Source organism: Pseudonaja textilis, chromosome 4, assembly GCF_049901715.1.
Source record: "Pseudonaja textilis isolate UNSWEBS1 chromosome 4, rPseTex1.2, whole genome shotgun sequence".
NCBI lineage: Eukaryota > Metazoa > Chordata > Lepidosauria > Squamata > Elapidae > Pseudonaja > Pseudonaja textilis.
Genome location: NC_141993.1, coordinates 8,395,955 through 8,420,135, shown reverse-complemented (window position 1 = coordinate 8,420,135; position 24,181 = coordinate 8,395,955). Strand labels below are relative to the sequence as shown.

At 40.6% G+C, this 24,181-nt stretch overlaps 1 protein-coding gene across 2 annotated transcripts in view; it reads left to right on the top strand.

Moving 5' to 3' along the window:
* Positions 1 to 24,181, top strand: part of LRMDA (leucine rich melanocyte differentiation associated) — an 810,136-nt gene that overhangs the window by 485,311 nt on the left and 300,644 nt on the right. For both annotated transcript variants that reach the window (XM_087933832.1, XM_087933831.1), the window contains exon 5: positions 13,121 to 13,247. In XM_087933832.1, the coding sequence (XP_087789958.1) occupies positions 13,121 to 13,247 (127 nt within the window). The remainder of the gene's footprint in view (positions 1 to 13,120; positions 13,248 to 24,181) is intronic.

Genomic DNA, 24,181 nt, shown 5'->3' with positions numbered 1-24,181 from the left:
TATTGACTTAAGTATGGAGGTTGTGATTTGATCCTGGTCAGACCTGTCTCCATACATAGTTCATGTGAGAAAGGAGAAATGAGGGAGAAGATGGCTGTTGTTGTTTTCATTCTCTGCTCCATAAATCTAAATTTATGTGTTCATGATGCATTTACATTACAGCTGATCATTACAGCATTCATTTGTTGTTTCCTGTTACTTTGATTTTCTCCAATTTCTTATCTGCTTTTCCCCCCTCTTCCTCTTTTCTTCATTTCTCTTTCCTTTCTCTCTTTCTCTTTCCACACTCTTTCTCTCTTGAGAAAGGTTGCAGGAATAGGGTATGGCCAGTTTAGAGAAAAGAAGGACTAAGTGAAGGACTGCTACAAAGAGGAGGAGGTCAATTTATTTTCCAAAGCACCAGAAGGCAAAACAAGAAAGAATGGATGGAAATTAATCAAAGAGAGAAGCAACCTGGAATTAAGGAGACATTACCTAACAGTGAGAACAATTAACCAGTGGAACAGCTTGCCTTCAGAAGCTGTGGGTGCTTCATCCCTGGAGGTTTTTAAGAAAAGACTGGGCAGTCACCTGTCTGAAATGGTATAGAGCAGGGATCTCCAACCTTGGCAACTTTAAGCCTGGAGGACTTCAACTATATATATCTATATCTATATATTTGTATATGTATATATGTATATATATATATATATATATATATATATATATATATATATATATATATATATATGTATGTATATATATACATATATATATACACACACATATATATACACACACATATATACACACACACACACACATATATATATATATATATATATATATATACACACATATATATATATATATATATATATGGATCTTTGGTTGTTCGGGTTTTCTCCCGCGTAAGATTCAAGTATCTAGGCAACGTTTCGATGAAGTCTCATTCATCATCTTCAGGCTTCTGTCTCCGGCTCTGTGCTTCTCAGAGTAATGGAGATTGCAGCTGCTTCCTCCTTTTAACTGCCAGTGGGGTGGGACTTGATTGGGTGGGGGCTTGGCTGTGTTCTGATTGGGTGGGGGTGTGTTCTCATTGGTAGGGTTTTGGCTGTGTTCTGATTGGTTGGGGGTTAGCCGTGTTCTGATTGGTTGGAGGCGTGTTCTGTTCAGGTGGGGCTTGGTTGTGCTCAGGTTAGTCTTAGTTGCTGGGGATTTGAGCTGGAGAGTTGTGATCTTGCTGTTTGGCTTCTAGTTCGTGGTCCTGCTGCATCTTCATAGTGGGTGTCGGTTTGCTTCATGTATGGCTCAGAGGGGTTTGAAGTGGGTAGTGATGCAGCTGCAGTGCAGCTTCTGGTCCATGGTCGCTTTCTCATTTTCTGAATGGGTGGGAGTCTGTTTTCTACATGGAAGTGTGGTGGTGGCATCTTGTGTGGCTCTCATGGGTGTGGGTCCGGTGTCCTTCTTCATGTTAGGTACTGTCTGTTCATGAGGGCGGGTTTCAAATGGCTGGAAGGCGGGAGGTGTCATCTCGTTTGTTCATGCTGTGTGGGCGTTTTCTATCTCTATGGCTTCTCTGATTATTCTGCTGTTGAAGTGTTCGGTTTTGGCGATAGTTCTGGTATTTTTAAAATCAATTTCATGTCCTGTGGCTTTGAGGTGTTGGACCAGGAAGAGGTCGTTTCTTCTTTTTGATTGAGTTCTTATGTTCTTCAATGCGTGCACTTATTCTTCTGTTAGTTTGTCCAATGTATGTGGTAGGGCAGGCAGTGCAGGGGATTTCGTATACTCCTTGGTTTTCTAATTCGATTTTGTCTTTGGGGTTTCTTAGGATGGTGGATATTTTTCTGTTTGTGCAGAATGCTGTTTTGATGTTGTGTTTTTGGAGGATCTTGCTAATTTTGTCTGTAGTGCCTTTATATATGGGAGGAGGGCTTTGCCGTTTTCTTGTTCTCTGTCTTGGATTTTGGTTGGGGTTTCTTTTGGATTAGGTGGGTAATCTTCTTTCTTTGGAATCCATTGGCTGTAAGTACGTTGGTGAGAGTGTGTAGTTCGGTTTTTTGGTGTTGTTCATCGCTAAGCATTTTGTTCTGGAGATGAGTGTCTTGGCTACGGAATTGATCTGTGCTGGGTGGTGGTGTGAGAGTGCATGTAGATAGCGGTTTGTATGTGTTTTCTTCTGGTAGATGGTGTGTCCTAGGGAGCCATTGGATCTTTTGTGTACCAAGACATCTAGGAAAGGAAGTTGATTGTTGGCTTCTGTTTCCATGGTGAATTGTATTTTGGGGTGTAGGCTGTTGAGGTGTGTGAGGAAGTTGTTCAGTTTTTCTTTCCCGTGTGGCCAGATTATGAAGGTGTCATCTACGTATCTGAGCCAGAGTTTGGGTTTGTGGTCGTATTTTTCTAGAGCTTGTGTTTCAAAGTGTTCCATGTAGAGGTTTGCGATGACAGTATGTATCCAATACATACTTCACCTACAATGAACAAAAATACAAACAAATAGAAGGAGCACCCATGGGATCACCCCTCTCACCTGTCAGAAAAACTGAACAACTTCCTCACACACCTCAACAGCCTACACCCCAAAATACAATTCACCATGGAAACAGAAGCCAACAATCAACTTCCTTTCCTAGATGTCTTGGTACACAAAAGATCCAATGGCTCCCTAGGACACACCATCTACCAGAAGAAAACACATACAAACCGCTATCTACATGCACTCTCACACCACCACCCAGCACAGATCAATTCCGTAGCCAAGACACTCATCTCCAGAACAAAATGCTTAGCCGATGAACAACACCAAAAAACCGAACTACACACTCTCACCAACGTACTTACAGCCAATGGATTCCAAAGAAAGAAGATTACCCACCTAATCCAAAAAGAAACCCCAACCAAAATCCAAGACAGAGAACAGGAAAACGGCAAAGCCCTCCTCCCATATATAAAAGGCACTACAGACAAAATTAGCAAGATCCTCCAAAAACACAACATCAAAACAGCATTCTGCACAAACAGAAAAATATCCACCATCCTAAGAAACCCCAAAGACAAAATCGAATTAGAAAACCAAGGAGTATACGAAATCCCCTGCACTGCCTGCCCTACCACATACATTGGACAAACTAACAGAAGAATAAGTGCACGCATTGAAGAACATAAGAACTCAATCAAAAAGAAGAAACGACCTCTTCCCTGGTCCAACACCTCAAAGCCACAGGACATGAAATTGATTTTAAAAATACCAGAACCATCGCCAAAACCGAACACTTCAACAGCAGAATAATCAGAGAAGCCATAGAGATAGAAAAACGCCCACACAGCATGAACAAATGAGATGACACCTCCCGCCTTCCAGCCATTTGGAAACCCGCCCTCATGAACAGACGAGTACCTAACATGAAGAGGGACACCAGACCCACACCCATGAGAGCCACACAAGATGCCACCACCACACTTCCATGTAGAAAACAGACTCACACCCACTCAGAAGATGAGACACGACCATGGACTAGAAGCTGCACTGCAGCTGCATCACTACCCACTTCAAACCCCTCCGAGCCATACATGAAGCAAACCGACACCCACTATGAAGATGCAGCACGACCATGAACTCAAGCCAAACAGCAAGATCACAGCTCACCAGCTCAAATCCCCAGCAACTAAGACTAACCTGAGCACAACCAAGCCCCCACCTGAACAGAACACGCCTCCAACCAATCAGAACACGGCTAACCCCCAACCAATCAGAACACAGCCAAACCCCTACCAATGAGAACACACCCCACCCAATCAGAACACAGCCAAGCCCCCACCCAATCAAGTCCCACCCCACTGGCAGTTAAAAGGAGGAAGCAGCTGCAATCTCCATTACTCTGAGAAGCACAGAGCCGGAGACAGAAGCCTGAAGATGATGAATGAGACTTCATCGAAACGTTGCCTAGATACTTCGAATCTTACGCGGGAGAAAACCCAACAACCAAAGATCCATATATATATATATATATATATATATATATATATATATATATATATATATATATATGCATACATACACACACACACACACACACACACATACACACACACACACACACACACACACACATATATATATATATGTTATTCAGCTTTTGGTATTTTCCCACATCATTATAGTTGTGCTTTTAACGTTGTAGCACGTTTGCAGATCTCATCTGCCATCATCAGGCTTCTGTATTGTGTTCATCTGGACGAACACAATACAGAAGCCTGATGATGGCAGATGAGATTCTGCTGAAACATTGCTACAACTTTGAAAGCACAACTATAATGACATGGGAAAATGCCCGAACAAAGCTGAATACCATACATGTAAGTACCTGCGAAAACTTTATATATATATACCTCAGAAAACATATATATATATATATATAATGTGTCTGTCTGTCTGTCTGTCTAAACTCATTACTGGGTGCCTTCCAAATTGGAGAAGCAAGCGGGGTGTGTGTCACCCTTTAATTAATTATTTAGTCTTTTGACAAGCAGACCAAACAAAAAAGGACAATCACTCATACTTCGTCTAAGTATGGGATGATTGTAAAAAGTCATCATGAAATACTACATGCTCCTTAGACCTATGCTAAGATCCATCAGCAACCTGATCACAACATTTCAGCCATGCCACTTCCACACTGGAATAACAGTCCCATTAAAAACAGGAGGGAGGCACTCTTTTTAAAGTGTAACGTGTCCATTGTTGAGCATTGTTTGATATCTGGGCGGCGGCGGGGGGGGGGATATTGAAATATGCTCTCACACATCTCTTTAACTTCTCCAAATGGCCTTTCAGCTGCTTGTGGGCCTCTGATGTCCCTTATCTTTCGGGGAAAGACAATGCCTTCCCTTGTGTGGCTGGCCAAAAAGACTCAGCGTACAAGGGCGCCTTTCAAATCCATGAACAGAAGGAAACGATATGTCAAGAGCAAAGCTTGGGAGGACTACAAACACCCCCGCCCCCCATCAATGGAAGGTGAAAAAAGATTAATATTCAGGTGCAGAAAACATCCAGGATTACCAAATCAGCGAAGGCTGGATAAGATCATGAAAGGTGATGTCTCTCTCAAGAAAACAGGCTGTCACGAAACCCGTGACAGATTCCGGCAGCCTCGTGTCATCTCTTCGCCAACTTTGGGCTGAAGACTCACATTTTAACCTTTTGTGGCTCCATCAAAGAAGAGGTATCTTTTGCAGCAGAACTATTAAGTTGGAAAGGCTTTCCACGGTTGAGAACGTCTACAATTCTGTCCCCCTGAAACAAAGAGAACAAGTGGTCCTCACATCTCGGGAAACAGGAGTGAGGCATTGAATGGCAAACAGATGATGGACAGGAAAGCATCCCCAGTCATCCTGGCAAGGCAGATGTTACACAAGAGAGGACAATGAAGTACGAAAGGCAATTAGCAGCAGACATTAAAAGCTGCCTTGTCATCGGTGCTGATGCCTCCTGTATCATGATGTCATTATCAGGAACAGAGAAACGACTGCCATCTCCAACTCCTTTTCCTTTCTTCTAGGCATTTGAATCCCCTCTGCCCAGGAGAGAGGATCAAGGACTACCTCTTTCTGTTTAGAAATGTTCATTGAATAGAATAGAGTTGGAAGGGACCTTGGAGGTCTTCTAGTCCAACCCCCTGCCTAGGCAGGAAACCTTATACCACTTCAGACAAATGGTTATCCAACACTTTTCAAAAACTTCCAGTGTTGGAGCATTTACAACTTCTGGAGGCAAGTTGTTCTAACTGTGATTCATTGTTCTCACTGTCAGGAAATTCCTCCTTAGTTCTAAGTTGCTTCTCTCCTTGTTTAGTTTCCATCCGTTGCTTCTTGTCCTGCCTTCTGGTGCTTTGGAGAATAGCATGACTCCCTCTTCTTTGGGGCAGCCCCTGAGATATTGGAACCCTGCTATCATGTCTCCCCTAGTCCTTCTTTTCATTAAACTAAACATATCCAATTCCAGCAACCAGCCTTTATATGTTTTAGCCTCCAGTCCCGTTAATTGTCTTTGTTGCTCTTCTCTTCACTCTTTCTAGAGTCTCAACATCTTTTTTACATCGTGGCGACCAAAACTGGATGCAATATTCCAAGTGTGGCCTTACCAAGACATTATAAAGTGGTATTAACACTTCACGTGATCTTGATTCCATCCCTCTGCTTATGCAGCCTAGAACTATGTTGGCATTTTTTGGCAGCTGCTGCACACTGGGTGACCCCCTCTGAATCAAGACAACATGGAGAGGTATCACACCTACCATTCCAAATCAGAAAGTCAGAAAAAAAAAAGCCCAAAGTAATTTCAGGTTCATTTCCCGGGGATTCAAAAGTGATGGAAGACCGAGTGCAAATGCTTTCAATCAATCAATCAATCAATCAATCAATCAATCAATCAGAATAGAGCTGGAAGGGACTTTGGAGGTCTTCTAAACCAACCCTCTGCTCAAGCAGGAGACTCTATACCAGGGGTCTCCAACCTTGGCAACTTTAAGCCTGGAGGACTTCAATATATATATGGACTTCTTAGCATTTTCTTGAGAAAATTTGAGTGTTCCGTTGCTGCCCAGTTGCTACTGTTATTTATTGATTTCAGGCATGTAAAAATGGACCTATGAAATGATCACCCTTTTTGTTTCAACCCCTGGATATGTGAGGCAGCCAGTTCTGTGAGTCAGGCTGATTTCTGGAATGATGGTCTATATAAATTTGGCCTTTGTGAGGAACATTATCAATCATCTTTCTGTTTCCTGCCAGGAATGGATCTGGCATTTCCCCTCCCAGTCTCCACTAAGTCTGTTTCATATCTCCATGCCTGGCTGTAAATAGCAACTACTTGAGATGAGTTGATCTTATCACCTTTCAGGACCGAGGTTTGTTTGCTTGTTTTTAACATTGATTTATGCCATAATGCGGCATGTTCTGTCCGTTTCTTTGTGAATAAAACAACACGTGTAGGTCTATACGTTGAGCTTCCATTTCTTAAGGGAAACTTTAGAGGAAACTGAAGAAGGATCTAAAAAGGAAATCCCAACCAAGTGCATTCCTCAGACAAATGATTCTGTGTACTTCTCCAGTAGTGAAAAATCTTAAATCATGGAGGAATATCACCAGTCTTATTAAAATGTTTTCTCTTGCTTCAAATGTTTTATTTAAGCTTTGATTTTTAACAGAACAATAGAGTTGGAAGAGATCTTGTAGATCTTCTACTCCAAGCCCCTAGTCAAGCAGAAGATTTTATACAATTTCAGCCAAATGTTGTCCAGTTTCCTTTTTAAAAACCTCCAGTGATGGAGCACCCACAACTTGGTGAAGGCAAAGCTCTTCCACTGGTTAATTGTCCTCACTGTTAGGAAGTGTCTCCTTAATTCCAGATTGCTTCTCTCCTTGATTGGCTTCCATCAGTTGCTTCTTGTCCTGCCTTCGGGTGCTTTGGAGAACAGCTTGACTCCCTCTTCTTTGTGGCAGCCCCTGAGACATTGGAAGACTGCTATCATGTCATCCCTAGTCCTTCTTTTCATCAAACTAGACATACCCAATTCCAGCAACCGTTCTTCATTTGTTTTAGCCTCCAGTTCAATGGTGCTATTCAGCAGGTTCTGACCAGTTCTGGAGAACCGGTAGCAGAAATTTTGAGTAGTTCAGAGAACCAGCAAATACCACCTCTGAATGGAGATTTACAGTATCCTTCCCCTGCCACGGGCCCACCAAGCCATGTCCACAGAACCAGTGGTAAAAGAAAATTGAATCCCACCACTGCTCCACTCCCCTAATCATCTTCGTTGTGGCATCCCATCAAATATTGTAACATTGCTATCATGTCACTCTTATTCATTTAATAAAACTTGCCTCTGTGGCAATGTTGTCTAGTTCAGGTAGTAAAACACTTGCAAGGAAACAACAAAGCTCAGAGAACACTAAAGATCCCTTATTCAGCTTCATTTTTTTTTTTTTTTTTGTCTCTTAAGGTTCTGCCATGGCTTTATTTTTTGGAGAAAATAAGGCAAATGTTTTACGCGAGCATGAACTTGTGAGCATTCCGATGTTGAGCTATGACTGTCTTTTCAACACTGCTGCATGTTGGTCTCCTTAATAAGCCTTAGTAAGACCACACCTAAAATACTACATCCAGTTTTGGTCACCACACTATAAAAAAGATGTTAAGACTCTAGAAAGAGGGCAGAGAAGAGCAACCAAGATGATTGGAGGCTAAAACATATGATGGATGAATGGTTGCAGGAACTGGGCATGGCTAGTCTAATGAAAAGAAGGACCAGGGGAGACATGAGAGCAGTCTTCCAATATTTGAGGGGCCATCACAGAGAGGAGTGGGTCAAGCTATTTTCCAAGGCACCTGAAAGCTAGACAAGGAATAATGGATGGAAACTGATCAAGGAGAGATTCAAGCTGGAAATAAGGAGAGATTTTCTGACAGTGAGAACAATCAACAGATGGAACAGAAGTTGCCTTCCAAAGTTGTGGGAGCTTCACTGGAAGCTTTCAAGAAGAGACTGGACTGCCATCTGTCAGAAATGGTGTAGGGTCTCCTGTTTGGCCCGGGGTTGGACTAGATGGCCTATAAGGTCCTTCCAACTCTGTTAATCTGTTAATCTCATGCAGTAGCCCCAGGCATGTGTCTGGTAGGCTGGAAAAAGTCTACAAAAATCAGGAAGGTTACAAATGAAAGCCAAACCACAATTCCTGGTCCAGTCAGACCACCAAAAACCACAGCGCACAATATGACCAGCATGTTTTGTTCTGCTTTGGAAAATTATTCTGAAATTGAAATGTTTTGTATGTTCCAAAGAGATGTTAAGGGGATAAATATCTGGCATATGATGTCCCCAAAGAAACTTAGCTGCGATTAATTTTGGGGGTAATTTGAGAATCGGGTAATAAATTGGAGTTTTTTTGCTTCCTGTTCACCCTCCAATCTCAAGATTCCTTGGGTTGTTTAACATTTGGTTGTTTTGTTGCTGTGGCTATATACTTTTTAAATTGATTTATCCCTCAGCTGCTCAAGTGATTTTATGTTTGGACTGATACCCAAGAGTGTTATTGACTGGCAAAGGAATGGATAAGCTTAGAAAATTTTGGGGGGCGGGGGAAGACTAATTGAAAAAGAAGGAATAATGAAATGCTGGCAATTACCCTGCTGCTTAAAGAACCCCCCCAAATAATGAGTGCAGTCATTTAAACACAAACCAAGAATAATGAAGTATCCCGGCCTAAGTTAGCCCACACAAGTTTTTATCTCTGGCTGCACACAAGATTACACTCACAAATGGTTCACTGCTGTGCCCCCAGCATCCTTGGAAGAAAATATAGCCATAGACCTAATTCCAAAGTTATTTGTTCATGCAAAGCTGATGAAATTGAGTCTTTGGGACACTTGTTATAAAGCCCTAAGGCTTTTTGAGATATTATACTTGGCACTGTTTTATCTCCCCTTTTGGGTTAAAATCCAGAATAGGACTCAGGAAATTGAGATGGCCTTTCTTCAGTCAATCTACAGTTTGTGAATAATGTAGTTGCATTTCATTTTAGTGCCACTTTAATATAACAATCATTTACAGCATTTTAACAGGATGAGCCTTGGTGGCACAGTGGTTAGAGTGCAGTACTGCAGGCTACTTCTGCTGACTGCCAGCTGATTGCAATTTGGCAGATCGAATCTCACCAGGCTCAAGGTTGACTTCCATCCTTCCGAGGTGGGTAAAATGAGGACCCAGATTGTTGGGGGCAAGAGGCTGACTCTGTAAACCACTTAGAGAGGGCTGTTAAAGCACCATAGAGCGATATATAAGTAAGTGCTATTGCTATTGTCTCAGCCTTCCATCCTTCTGAGGTGGGTAAAATGAGGACCCAGATTGTTGGGGGCAATAGGCTGACTCTGTAAACTGCTTAGAGAGATCTGTAAAAGCACGGTGAAGTATATAACTCTGCTATTGCTATTGACTCAGCCTTCCATCTTTCTAAGGTGGGTAAAATGAGGACCATAGGCTGACACTGTAAACCACTTAGCACTGTAAAGCAGTATATAAGTCTAAGTGCTACTGCTATTACTGAGCAATTAACTTAATGAGAAAAAGGTACACAGATAGTTCTCAACTTAAACCACTGGGATCAGAATTTCCTAAGCAAGGTGGATTTAAGCAAGTCAACTGATTTTACAACCTTTTGGCCATAGTTGTTAAGTGACCACTGCAATTGTGATTTGACTCACTGCAGTCATGCATCACAACACAAATTCGGCTTCCCCCATTGAGTTCGCTTCTCAGAAGACAATTGGGAAGGTTGTGAATGATGATTACATCATCCCAGGATGCTACAGCCATAGGAAATATATGCTAGTTATCAATCATCTGGATTTTGATCACCTGACTGTGGGGATACTGCAACAGATCTAAGTGAGAAGACAGGCCATAAGTCACTTTTTTTCCCAGCGCCGTTGTAACTTTGAACAGTTGCTAACCAAATGATTGTAAAGCTGTGGACTTTCTGGACATTAAAAATGTCAGTCATGCATACAAGCAACCACATTGGCTCTGCTCGGGGTCAACAGCCACTACACTCTAGGATTCAGTCACAAGAGGTCCTTGTAGTTGTGTCAGATGAGACTCTGAGAAGAGTGCAGAGAAGATCAACATGAATGATCACTTTCTGTACAGGGAGAGCAAATACATCTGAAACTTAATTGCAAGGGACAATAATATATCACTACCTGGTTAGCTGGAGGCTAAAACATGCAATGAACGGTTGTAGGAATTGTGTGTGTCTAGTTCTGTGATGGTGAACCTATGGCACATTTGCCAGAGATGGCACACCGAACCCTCTCTATGGGCATGTGCACCATCACCAGCTGGTCTTCTGGTTTCTGGTGGGCTGGCCTGCTGGTCTTCGTGGGCACCAGAGTGCCAAAAAACAGCAGAAAAACAAGCCATTTGGGGGGCTGTTTTCAGGCCTTTTTCAGGCAGTTTTTCAAGCAGTTTTTCATACAATTTTCAGGCCATTTCAGGGGACCATTTTCAGGATGTTTTGACCTCCAAAATGGCCTGAAAATGCCCCCCCAAACAGCCTGAAAAACTAACTGAAACAGCCATAAACACCCCAAAATGGCCTAAAAACACCCCAAAACAGCCCAAAAGCAGGCATGTGTGCATCGGCCAGCTGGTCTTTGGGTTTCCAGTGCTCCAGCACGCGCACATGCATGTACATGCTTGCACATTCTGGTTTGGGCACTCAGTGCTGAAAAGGTTCGCCATCACTGGTCTAGTCTAATGAAAGAAGGACTAGGGGAAAATAATAGCAGACACAAAGAAGAGAGGGAGTCAAGCTATTCTCCAAAGTACCTGAAGGCAGGATAAGAAGCAGTGGATGAAAACTAATCAAGGAGAGAAGCAACCTAGAACTAAGGAGAGATTTCCTAACAGTGAGGACAATCTGTGGAACAACTTGCCTCCAGAAGTTGTGGGTACTCCAACCCTGGAAGTTTTTTAAGAAGAGATGGAACAACCCTTTGTTTGACATGATATAAGGTCTCCTACTTGAGGAATCTTGGACCAGAAGAACTTCAAGGTTTCTTCCAACCCTGTTTTTCTATTATTCTATTCTGTTATTCAGTGACCTCTGAAAATGGGAGACTCTTTTTAATGCTTCCCCTTCCGTTGGACTCAAGAAAGCCTTCTGTAATCACCCTGGGTTCTCCCTCAACTATTTTGCTGCCCCCTCTATGTTTCCAAGGTCTGTTAGTCTTCCATTACATCCATGTGACACACCAAAGTTTACCTGATGGCAACACGTTCCCATGCAATCATCCACATTGTTGAAGAGTTTCTGCACATAAAATTGTTATGTCTCACCTGTACAAAAGAGGTGAGAAGTCCAAATTTCCAACTGAATACAAACAAGCAGGCAAATCCAGTAATTATAGAGTTAAATTCCTGGAACCGATAAAGTTCTTGGCAGTCTCTCACACGCTGCCTGCCAAGTCCGACAAGAAAGCAGAAATATAAATCACACAAGCTGTCTTCACACAGGATACTTCGGAGCTCCTCTGAATAAATCACATGTTGTCCCAAACAAGTTCCCAGAGTGAACACACCCACTTTTATTCCCTGTGGGGCGTATCAGTCCCTCAGTTCAGTCTCTGGTTCGTCCCTTCTTTCTGCGTTGCAGCTCGCACTTTTGCCTGCGATGCTGCCTCGCATCAAGCCAGCATTCCTCTGCTTGATCCTCAGTCAGAGACTCTGATACGCCCTCCTCCTTTTCCTGATTAGCCTCAGGTCTTCCCTCCCGGTTATCTGCCAACACCCGAGGCACAGTCAGGGAGGAAGGCATTGCCGAAGAGGAAGGCCCTGGGGAGGAAGGCATTTCCAAAACCTCCTCTTCCCCATTGTCCGAGTCTTCGTCCTCTAATAAAGTAGGCTCAAACCTCAGAGCCACAACATAAAATGGTACATGGATCAGGAGTATTCATGCGGGAGAAGACTTTTGTACAGGCAGGAAACTGGTTGCATGCTTGCAAAGACTCAACCTATAGGATGTTTCAAATATTATACATCATATTCAGATTGTGAAAAATGTGGCAAGAAAGAATAAGATTACTTATTCCACGAACAGCTGCTTATCAAAGCAGAATGGAAAGAAAGGGAGGGAGGGAGGAGGGAGGAAGGAAGGAAAGAGTGGGAAGAAGGAAACAAGGAAGGAAGAAAAAAGGAAGGAAGGAAGGAAGGAAGGAAGGAAGGAAGGAAGGAAGGAAGGAAGGAAGGAAGGAAGGAAGGAAGAGAAAGGAAGAAAGAAAGAAAAGGGAAGGAAAGAAAAGGAAGCAAGGAAGAAAAAGGAAGGAGAAAGAAAGGAGAGGAAGGAAGGGAAGAAAGAGATGGAGGGAGTGAGGAAAGAAGGAAGAAAGGAAAGAAGAAAAAGAAATGAAGGAAGGAAAGAAGGAAATAAAAAAAAGAGAAAGAAAGAAAAGGGAAGGAAGGAAAAATATTGAAATAGAGACCCTTCCTAAAATACGCTCATCTTAAATGCATTAACTGGAAAAGAGCATTTTAAGTTGAATGGATTTTCTAACCTCTGGAACCTGTATTTGTTTTATTAGGCATTTTGTCCTGCATAAATTAACCAGCCTGAAGTTTCTGGATTCTCGAAAAGTCACCCGCAAGGAACGCGAAGAGGCCATTTTGAGGGGAGCCTTCATGAAAGTGGCGAAGCCCCTGGGTAATCAGGTAAGCAACTCAAAATGGCGTTCGTGGGAATTCACGTTTCAACTTTATTTTTTTTGCCTCGCTTTTTTTCCTCAGCTGAAAATAAAGCTAGATGGCAAGAATAAATGTTAATGTTTTATTAAGCTGGCTAAAATTAGCCTTGTCTTTCTCAACTGCTTTGTTCTTTTGATTATGTTCATTTAAGGAATCACCGACCATCAGTGAGAATTTGTGGTGTCTGTCGGGGGGGGGATCTATTTGTTACATACACTTATTGTATTTACTTCGTAGATAAATTAATGTTCATTGTGCGTTGACTTTGTAGCGTTTATCCCGTTGTTTCGATCAACTTTAATCCACCAAGTCATTGCTAATTTTACAGGTTAGTTCTCACTGTCCAAGCATCAGAAATGTCATTAATATTGCTTTATAAACAATTTGGCAGGTGAAATCCAGAAACCAGCAAATATTATTTTCTCAGATTTATTTTCATTTGGTTTTATTATTATTATTTATTTTTCTGCCGTGTTGTTTTGTCTTACCTCTTAACCTGCTTTTGAGGATTGGGCAAACTTTGAGATTGGAGCAGGATGAGGTCTTCTCTGAAGAAAGAACTGGCAAAAAATTCTTCAGTAAGATTTCTGCTCATTTGCTCACTCTTGGATTTTAATAGTGTGTGTGTGGAGCAATATACACACCAATACTTTATTTATTTCAACTTTTGTGCACTGTGGACAAATACTTCTATGGCTTGTATAGATAGCCCTTGATTTAAAACAACTCATTTAGTGACTGTTCAAAGTTACAACAGATGACATGGTTGTATGTCAAGGAGTACCTGTAAGAAGAGGCAAGAAGAAAATTAATCCTCATTTCTTTTGTAACTATTAATATTTTAATAGTTCTTATTGGCCAGTGATTGTTGTGGTCCTTGGGCAGCAGAGTTGGACATTGGGGAGGAACATGTCCAGTCTGGGAGTCTGGGGAGGACTCAGACGAGAGTCCTGTGTCTGATACAGAGATGGGGCCAGGACCATCTGGGAGTTGTGTGCTGACTCTGGAGCCTCCAGAATCTAACAGCAGTGAGGTAGAGGAACAAGGGGACCCTGTTCCCAGTGCGCATGTGCACAGAGCTGCCAGAATGTAAGAGCAGCTGAGACAAAAGGGGCAACTTGGGAGTAAGGCTGGGAGGTGATTGGCCCTCCCATAATACATAAAGGAGGAGCAAAGGGACAGGAACCTTTGCAGAAAGCAACTTTGTTCATACCGGTTGGTTTGAAACCTAATGGTCTTTGCTAAATTTCTGTTCTGTTTGGCCTCGTATAACTAATTGGAAATTTAGTCATTGGCAGCATTTCAAGGAAGATAAAGGTGTGTACTTATCAGACTTACCTTGAAGGACTTTGGCAGACTTCCATGGGACTCTTTACAAACTGTTTGAAACTCATTACGGGCGGTGAATGACTAAAATTCATAGCTGTGGAAATAAAAAAGGGTTTGGGGACTAACGTGTGTTTGTTAGTGTCTCAATAAACCTTGGTCAGAACAATGGGACTCACACTTTAATAATGTCTTAAAATATTCTGACCCTCACCATAAGTGAAATTGGTTTTAGCAAAAGGCTTCCTCAATTCTTAAATCTTGCAACATGCAGATATTATAGCACTATCCATCTACTTTTTGATAATGAGAGCAAATTATAACTACTATATTTTTCATATCAAGCTCCAATGTACTAATATCACCATATTTTAAATCTGAATACAGTATTTGAATGTTTTCAACCTGGTTGATAGATAAGCTCTTTTAAAAGGAATCTTAGTCAAGGAGTTTAAGGGAGTTTCTAATTTATAGTCTCTTCCTTCAATCCATTGTCAGAAGGAAGATTTTCAAAACTCACTGGGTAATCTGAAGTCTTGGGGGGTTTTTCTAATCATTCGACATTACAAACAATATAATTTTTGAATTAGTTATCTGCTAAAGCTTTCTCTAAAACATGTATTTATTTCTCCAATCCTTTTAGCGCTTGGTTCCAGTTTAATGTTTTGGATAGGCTGTTTTAAAATTGCTTGCTGTGGAATTTCTAAGACTTAGCCAATATATTATCTTTTGTAAGCATTTTAGCTATCATGAGCAAATGCCTCTTTGTGTTCAGTAGAATTATTATTATTATGCTTTATTATATGTTGCCCGTCTGTTGGTTTATCCGAGAAAGTCTGGAGTTGACTCGAATCTGTTAAAATGAATTTGTGGCATAAAATCTACACATGCAAATCCTTCTCTGTACTACATGGACTATTCTGGAAGTTGTTGCTGGGATGACTGCAAGTACTCTAATGATTATCATTATTCCCATATTGCTAATCCTGGCTCAGAAAAGTTTACAAAAGGTTTTCAAACCATAAACCATAAAAAACCTCATCCTTAGAAAGAAGAACCCAAACTTCAAAGCAAGATTTAGTCTTTTAAAAGAAAAGCAATTTGTCCAAGTCCGAAAGACAATCTGACTCTAGAGTAGCTACTATCCTATAAATGCCCGAGTTAACAGAATACTCTTCAGTTGTCATCTAAAAGAAGATTTTCTCAAGAAAATGCAAGATTTTATTCCTGGATTTGTACACTGTGAGACAAATGGATCATGATAATTAATTTCTCCAGGTCTCCACAAGCTGATCTCATCTTAGAGTGGGCATGACTATAAAAAAATTCATAGCAAAGTAGACTTTGGGAAGCTCTACAGAAACCATCACTTGATCATGCTTTGTAGAAATGTTTGATGCAACCTCAAGTATTTTCAGTTACAAATTATCCATATTTGTTGTGCTGCCAGCAGGATTTCAATACTATCAGTACAATCTGTTTCTCCCTGGCCATATTTTTGCACCTTAATCGACTTCACTGTGGAACATGTCTTTACGATTTTTAAAAAAATGTTATTATTTTATGCTGGTCTAATAACCCCAATAACCATTGATTGGTTGGTGTTGTTTTCCCGTATTGTTCCTCATTAGATTTGTATTAATTTCAAATCTACATGTATAGAAATGTGGGCGTTGAGAGGAATTTGTGAGGTTTGGCAGACAAATAATTATCAGAGAGAAAATGAAATATTCTTGAAAACATTAATTGGCTTGACACAGAACTGTGCCTTTTTTGAACTCCGCGCTGCCTTTAGTCTATTTTCACGACATGTCTAAATTTAAGTCTAATTTTATGGTGCTAAATTGTCATCCAAGAACATGTTCAGAAGGGGCGGTGGGGCGGAAGTGCCAACATAAGAGTAGGGTTTCTCCACAAGAACTGCTTTCCTTTCGCTCTTGACATCGGGATCTAGAGAGAGTACCTTAGCCTCTCAAAATGCAATAGGGAGAACGAGACACAAGGCAGAATATTTTCCTCCAAGTAGCTTATGTTTACTTTTATGTAGAAGTAACGAGCAAACACCCAAACATTTGAGGAAATGATAAATATTTAATTTTGCCTAACTCCCTGCCTTCCTCAGATTTTTTTTTTTTTTGATTCTTTTATGTTTTCTTAGCAGAACGCAGCTTGGTTTTTCTTCGTTTCATTTCATCTTTTTGTGGCTTCGAGTCTGTTTATGATGGGATTGTCATAATGGGGGAAGAAATGGCCCAGTTCGTTAGAAAACAGCTTAACTTAGCAATGCCAGCCATTCTCTTGCTGTGTGAAATGAGTTGAACTTCATTACCTAGCAATGTTTATATTTAGAAATGTCAAAATATTGAACATCCGTCTGATGCTTGATTTAAAATAAAAATAAAAGAGAGAGCCTGGGAGCCTTGCTAGGCAAGGGGCATTGTGCCAAACAAGGGAGCTTCATTTAATGACCGTACCACAAGCTCATTTTTCTGGCATAAGGCTTGATCAAAGCGTGAGAGGCCTGTCCGATGTGAAATACGTTGCTGTGTCTGACAGCGCTTCACATCAGAATGACAGCTCAAGAATACGACAGTCAAAGTTGCTTAATTATGTCTCGGCTTTGTAATTATTCATCTCTGTTCCTGCACTTGTCATTCCGCTGACATAATTATTTAGAGCTGTGCCCTTGTTCTGCAGAAGTGTGTACAGGAGTACCAGCAGTGAGTAACAGGTGCAGAGGAGGAGGGAGAGTGCGGGTGGGGGGGAGAAGGAGAGAATGGGAGAAGGAGGGACGGAGGGAAAGGGAGGGAGGGAGGGAGGAAAGGGAGAGAGAGGGAAACAGGAGAGGGAGGGAGAGAGAGAGGGGAGGAAGGAGGGAGGGAGAGTCAGAGAAGGAGGGAGGGAGGGAAAGAGAGAGAGGAAGGGAGAGAGGGGGAGAGAAAAGGAGGGAGAGAGAGGGAGAAGGGGGAGGGAGGAAAAGAGAGAGAAGGAGGGAGGGAGGGGAGGAGAGAGAGAGAGTGTGCTATCCATTTTGACATAGAATGCCAATTCCATTCTCTTGTTTGAAAAGGAATACAACTCTTTCCTGCCAACCCCTTTTAATAGGAATACTCTAAGAATTTTCCAAACAAGACTTTTTATATTTTGCATTTCAGCAAATACAGTATTTCTAGAATATCCACAATAAAACCTCTTTTGGATCAAAATCTATTTTTGATAAGCTTGATGGACACATCCATGAAGTTTTCTTGACATCAGTGCTTTGCAACTGCCTTCTTCTGGAATTCTGATTCTAGTTTATAAGCATGGATTTCCTGATTGTCTCCCACCCAGTTCCCATATAGCTTCTTTCAGATCAATTTAAGTGAAGTAGCTGCTATCCTGTAGCTAAGTTATGCAAACAACTAGACAAAAACTGTGATCCAGGTCAGAGAGAGAGATCCAGGTCACCTGTTTCATTTGTTGTTTGTATCACTCTTTTAATTATTAGGGCATTCGCTGGATTCTTTTATTTGTCTAATATCTTTTTCCATATAATTCTTGTAGCCTTTTTAAAGTCCACTTTCAAATCAGCCTGAGTATTTCCCAGTAAAATGTGTTCCTCTTCCATAACATCTTTTAAACACCACCAATCTATGGAGGCGGACACTTAAAATTAAACGCTGGCTTCACTGTTCAAAAATATCCTTTAATATATTGAACGTTAAAATATTTGTGTCATTTTGTCTTAGTAATTTGTGTCCCTTAATTGTAATCTTTAGTTTCTTCTAGTTCTCTCTGGTATCTGATTTTCAAAGTCTCACCTTATGGTTTTTGATCCCACTTAATCTAGAACTCTAAAAAGATACTGGCAGAACTGTATGTGAGGATAAGGAGGAACTGTGGAGGGGAAAAACTAGATAGTTAAGAGTGATGAGCAAGATGTGTGATTTTGCCAGTACAGGTCTGAACAGAGAAGATAGGAGCGAGTTGAAAGCTCTGTTCAGGAAGATGGATAGTTATCTTGTCAACTGATAAACAAATCAAGGAAGAAAAGCTTGGGACTCCAAGGAGCTGGGTTTAGTCTTAGACATATTGAGTTTAAGACTATGATGAAGCACCTAAGTAGATATATCAGAAAAGCCCTTGGAGTTTTAGATTTGGGGAATACCTTGATCAAATGCCTGCAAAGAATATAAATCTCTCCATTACCCCACCATTCACTTACAACTGTCCAGTTGCCTTTTGAAAACCACCTTTGAGAAACCTTCACCAATGTTCAAATGAAACAATGGATGGAAACTAATCATTACCAAGGAGAGAAGCAACCTAGAACTAAGGAGAAATTTCCTAATTGGTGAGAGCAATTAACCAATGGAATAGCTTGCCTTTCAAAAGTTGTGGGTGCTCCATCACTGGAAGATTTGAGGAAGAGATCAGACAACCAAATGGTATAGACACTCCTGCTCGAGCAGGGGGTTGGACTAGATGATCTCCAAGATACCTTCCAACTCTATTATTATCTGTTCTGTATTGTGTGTTCCTGTTCTGTGTTCTATGTTCAATGTTATTTTGTTTTCTCACAAGAGTTTCTAGGAGTTTCTAAGAGTCATGGTGGCGCAGTGGTTAGAATGCAGTACTGCAGGCTACTTCTGCTGACTGCTGGCTACCTACAATTTGGCAGTTTGAATCCCACCGGGCTCAAGGTTGACTCAGCCTTCCATCCTTCTGAGATCAGTAAAATAAGGATCCAGATTGTTGGGGGAAAGAGGCTGATTCTGTAAACTGCTTAGAGAGGGCTGTAAAAGCACTGTGAAGTGGGTATATAAATGCTATTGCTAAGAGTTAAATCCTTTTGGAGAAGCGCAGGTGCATTTATTTCCCCAGAGTTTATCCAGAGGAAGGAAAGATATGTACATTAAAGTATCATTGCTAATGAACTTTTAATAATCTTTTTTTAAAATAATGGTCCACTCAACAAAACAACAAAAGGGATGGGCTTGTGCAAAACAAACCAACATGGCATTTAGCAGAAGTAAATATGCTTGGGATGAGCATTTAGGTGCAAATGTATAGACAATATTGATTGTGCCTGATGACCTTTGCTGAATTATTGATTACGGTCTCCTTCTGGACCAACTGAAGGAATTAGGAGTGGTGGCATGGAATTACTATTCTTCTCCTCTTTCTCTGGTTGGTTCCAGTCATGTTGACATGAAAGAGAGGTTGAACCTCTCTTTCATGTCAACCTGCAGAGATTCTCTGCCACTGTCATCCTTCATGCTTTACAGCCTAATAAGAGCTGATACCCTTAGATCACACCATGATTTCTAGAGAGTGTAACAAGACAGGCTTAGATGCTCTATTTGTAGGCTTTCAGTTAGTCACTACTGGAGATTGGATGCTGGACTAGATTCTCTGATCTATTTGTACAATATTAAAGATAGGTAGGTAGGTAGGTAGGTAAATATAGACAGACAGACAGATAGATATAGGTAGGTAGATGATTTAGATTTAGAGATATAGATATAGAGATACAGATACTGATGGCTAGAAAGAGAGAGAAATAGATACATATAGATAAATAGATAGAAGATAGATAGATAGATAGATAGATAGATAGATAGATAGATAGATAGATAGATATAGATAAATAGAGAGAGAGATAAGTAGATAGATTATAGATAAATAGATAGATAGATGTAAGTAGATAGATATAGATAATAGAGAGAGAGAGAGAGAAAGAGAGACAGACAGACAAACAGATGTTATAGAGATATTTCGATTTAGAGATATAGATATAGAGAGATAGACATACAGATGGATGGATGGATGGATGGATGGATGGATGGATGGATGGATACACACACGCTTATGTATATACATATGGGTATACACAATATGTCTGCGTGAGCAAGAAGCATTCTTCTAGTCAAGAAAGCAAAGAGGAATTTGAAAATATTTTGAAAATGTTTTAAAGATTGAAAATGTTTTATGATAAAACCATTCCTTGTACAGATTGAAACCAAAGCAGGGTTTGTAAAACCCAACAAGAAAGAGTTGTGTTTATTTTGTAGACATCCTTGTTCAATTGAATGTACAGTGGTTCACATTGCTTTCTATGGGCAAAGAACTACAAAACCTATGTCTTCCCTAGGTCCAGGTCCACACATGAAGCTGATTCATTGCTAAAAGCCTATACATTGGAATTATTCTCAACTAAGGGTCGCACCTGGTAGAGATAGATAAGGGCCAATGGCACTCAAGGGAGGTTGGACTTAGTTCACTTGTGGCTACGTAGGGATTCTAGGCTGATTCTCCCTTTCCCTCTGATTCTGCCTTTCCTTCTCCTACATGACCACATACTTGTCTTTGGCCGGCTTGCCTTATAGTCATCATTTCCAGTTCTTCTTTTTATTTCACAGCAATAGGTCAGCTTAAATGGATTCATGAAAGGGAGTGTCATGTTTTGCTCTGAATTCCTTGTTTTATTACTTTGAAATCTCTCTCATTCAACTGGGGCATGATTTTTTTTCCTCTCTCTTAAGTGTCAAACAGAAGGGGGCTTTCTAGACTGCATCAAATCAATAATCCTGAGAACATTAAAAGAAAATGTAATATTCAGTTCTGAACCTTAAGATAAATATATACATTATTCCAGCTCCTTATATCCTTCACTACTGATATACATCTTGAAAGTTTGGATTTCTGAAAGTGAACCCTCTGGCTTTTATCCGTGTCACTTAAATGAGCTATCAGGAACATTTAAAGCTAAGCTAACATGCAAAAGGAGAACAAAAAGGAGAACAGCTGGTATTCCTCTCGGATTTTTTTTTTTTAAAGTTTGGCCTTTCTAATTATGGTTATCCACTCTGCCATCACATGGCTGGGATAATGGTGCTAATGAAAAGCCAGGACAATTGTAGAAGATGCTATCACCCTTAAAGGTGATCCTGGATACCATCTGTATGTCCACTCACAAGTATCAGGAGTCAGAGTCTTGACTCTGAGAAAATCACTCCAGTGATTTTGAACAGTGATGGTGTGAGGAAAATCTGGAGTTTAACCCTGATGATCAGCTCACTGGTCTCCAACTTGTAGACTTCTGCTTAGCCATTTTATGAGAAATAATAAGTCTAAGTCGGCAGTTTGGCGGTTCGAATCCCTAGCGCTGTGTAATGGAGTAAGCTCCTGCTACTGTAACTATATAGCCAAAAAGGCATTAAGAGTTGTTAACCTAATCCTACGTAGCTTTTTCTCTGGTAATATCACACTACTAACTAGAGAATACAAAACATTTGCTAGACCAATACTTGAATACAGCTCATCAGTCTGGAACCCACATTATGTATCTGATATTAACACAGTTGAGAAAGTCCAGAAATATTTCACAAGAAGAGTTGTCTATTCCTCTACTCGTTGCAGAATACCTTATGCCACCAGACTTGAAATTCTAGACCTAGAAAACCTAGAACTATGCCGCCTTCGGTCTGATCTAAGTATAGTATATAAAATCATACATTGCAATGTCCTACCTGTCAATGACTATTTCAGCTTCAACCATAACAATACAAGAGCAAACAATAGATACAAACTCAAGGTTAATCACACCAAACTTGATTGCAGGAAATATGACTTCAGCAACAGAGTGGTCAATGTCTGGAATACCCTACCTGACTCTGTGGTTTCTTCCCCAAACCCCAAAAACTTTAACCCTAGACTTTCTACTATTGACCTCACCCCTTTCCTAAGAGGTCTGTAAGAGGCATGCATAAGCGCACCAACATGCCTTCCGTCCCTGTCCTATCGTTTCTTTTATTTTTCTTATATGTATCCATGTATTCATAACTATGTTTTTACTTATATCTATTATCTTGTAAGCAATTGACAAACCAAATAAAATAAATAAATAAGTACTTGTCCCAGTTTCTTCGAACCTAGCAGTTCAAAAGCATGTAAAAATGCAAGTAGAAAAATAGGGACCCCTTTGGTGGGAAGGTAACAGCGTTCAGTGCACCATAGGCATTTAGTCATGCCAGCCACATGACCATGGAGACGTCTTCGGACAGCACTGGCTCTTCGGCTTTGTCATGGAGATGAGCACTGCCCCCTAGAGCCGGAAATGACTTGCACAGATATGTGAGGGGAACCTTTACCTTTAACTTTAAGTCTAGATACTCTTTTTTTTAATTGAAGTTTATTATAGAAATAAGGATAACAAGGGGATAAATAAAGAAGGGAACATAGAACTAGAATAGTAGAGTTGGAAGGGGTCTTGGAGATCTTCTATCCCAACCTCCTGCTCAAGAAGGGGATCTTATACCATTTCAGACAAACGTCTGTCCAGTCTCTTCTTAAAAGCCTCCAATGATGAAGCGCTCACAACTTCTGAAGGCAAGATGTCCCACCGGTTAATTGTCCTCACTGTTAGGAAATTTCTCCTTAGTTCTAGGTTCTTGCACTGTGGGAACTCCATTGTGTCTTTCCATTTTTTGCACATATAGAATTCTCAAAGGAGTCAACAATATATAATAACAACACTCTCTGTTTTTGTCAAGGATAAGTCGAGATAATCTAACCGAGCTGGACCATTTTTATTACCAAATAAGGTTTCTGTTTACAAACTTCAAAATATTAATCATGGTCTCAGGAGTGAAATGGGACAACTCACCATGGCCAACTTGTAAATGGCCAACTGACTGCAGGACAATTTAACAATTCAATTTAATAACTTAAAAGAATTTAAAAATGTTTCCATTTTTGTCATTCGCATTTCATTCTATTCTATTTTATTCTTTCATTCTATTTCATTCTCATTTTGCATTTTTCTTTAATGATTCTAGTTTACAATTTCTTTGTTATCAGTATAACCTTTGTTCAACAGTGAGTTGTCCCATGGCAAGTTGACTGTAGCAAGTTGGCTGTGGCAAATTGGCTAGGGCGAATTGTCATAGCCCCCCAGGAGTGATTTACTTAAACTAGGGTGGAAATGTAACAGCTTTTCTGCATAACCGGTTAACATTGTTTGAGAGAGCAACAGAATCATGGCCACAAACAAGCAAGGATCAACTGCTTTTCTAAACGGAGCATCTTAATTTACAGGCAAACTATGAATGTTATTTATTTCCTTTGAAGGGGTGGAATTTAGATTTGTACATGTGCATATCTACCTGCATGCAAATATGCAAGTGTGTCACATGCACACATTTCTTTTAAGGTAGCAAAGTTTCTAGGATTAATTTTTGCTTGATTTAGCAAGTCTAGATTGACAGAATGGGAGGCTGAACATTGCACAAAACTTTTGTCTACAGTTTTTATTTTTCCTCTGTTTACTGTGTCAGCATTCCAACTAACCAACTCCAAACCAATATACTCTGAGACAAACATTTCCTCAAGGCTCCATTTTATTAGAGTTGTCATATTGGCACATTTGGGAAAACCTGAATCTGAGAGTTCTGGGTTTTCCCTTCCCAAGAGAGAAATCAAAGATCCATTCCCCCACATCCATCAGTTCAACACATGGCCCAATCAAATCTTTGTCCCCAACTGGAGCCATTCTTCCAGACACTCCTCTCCAGGTGCAGGGCGACATGTCC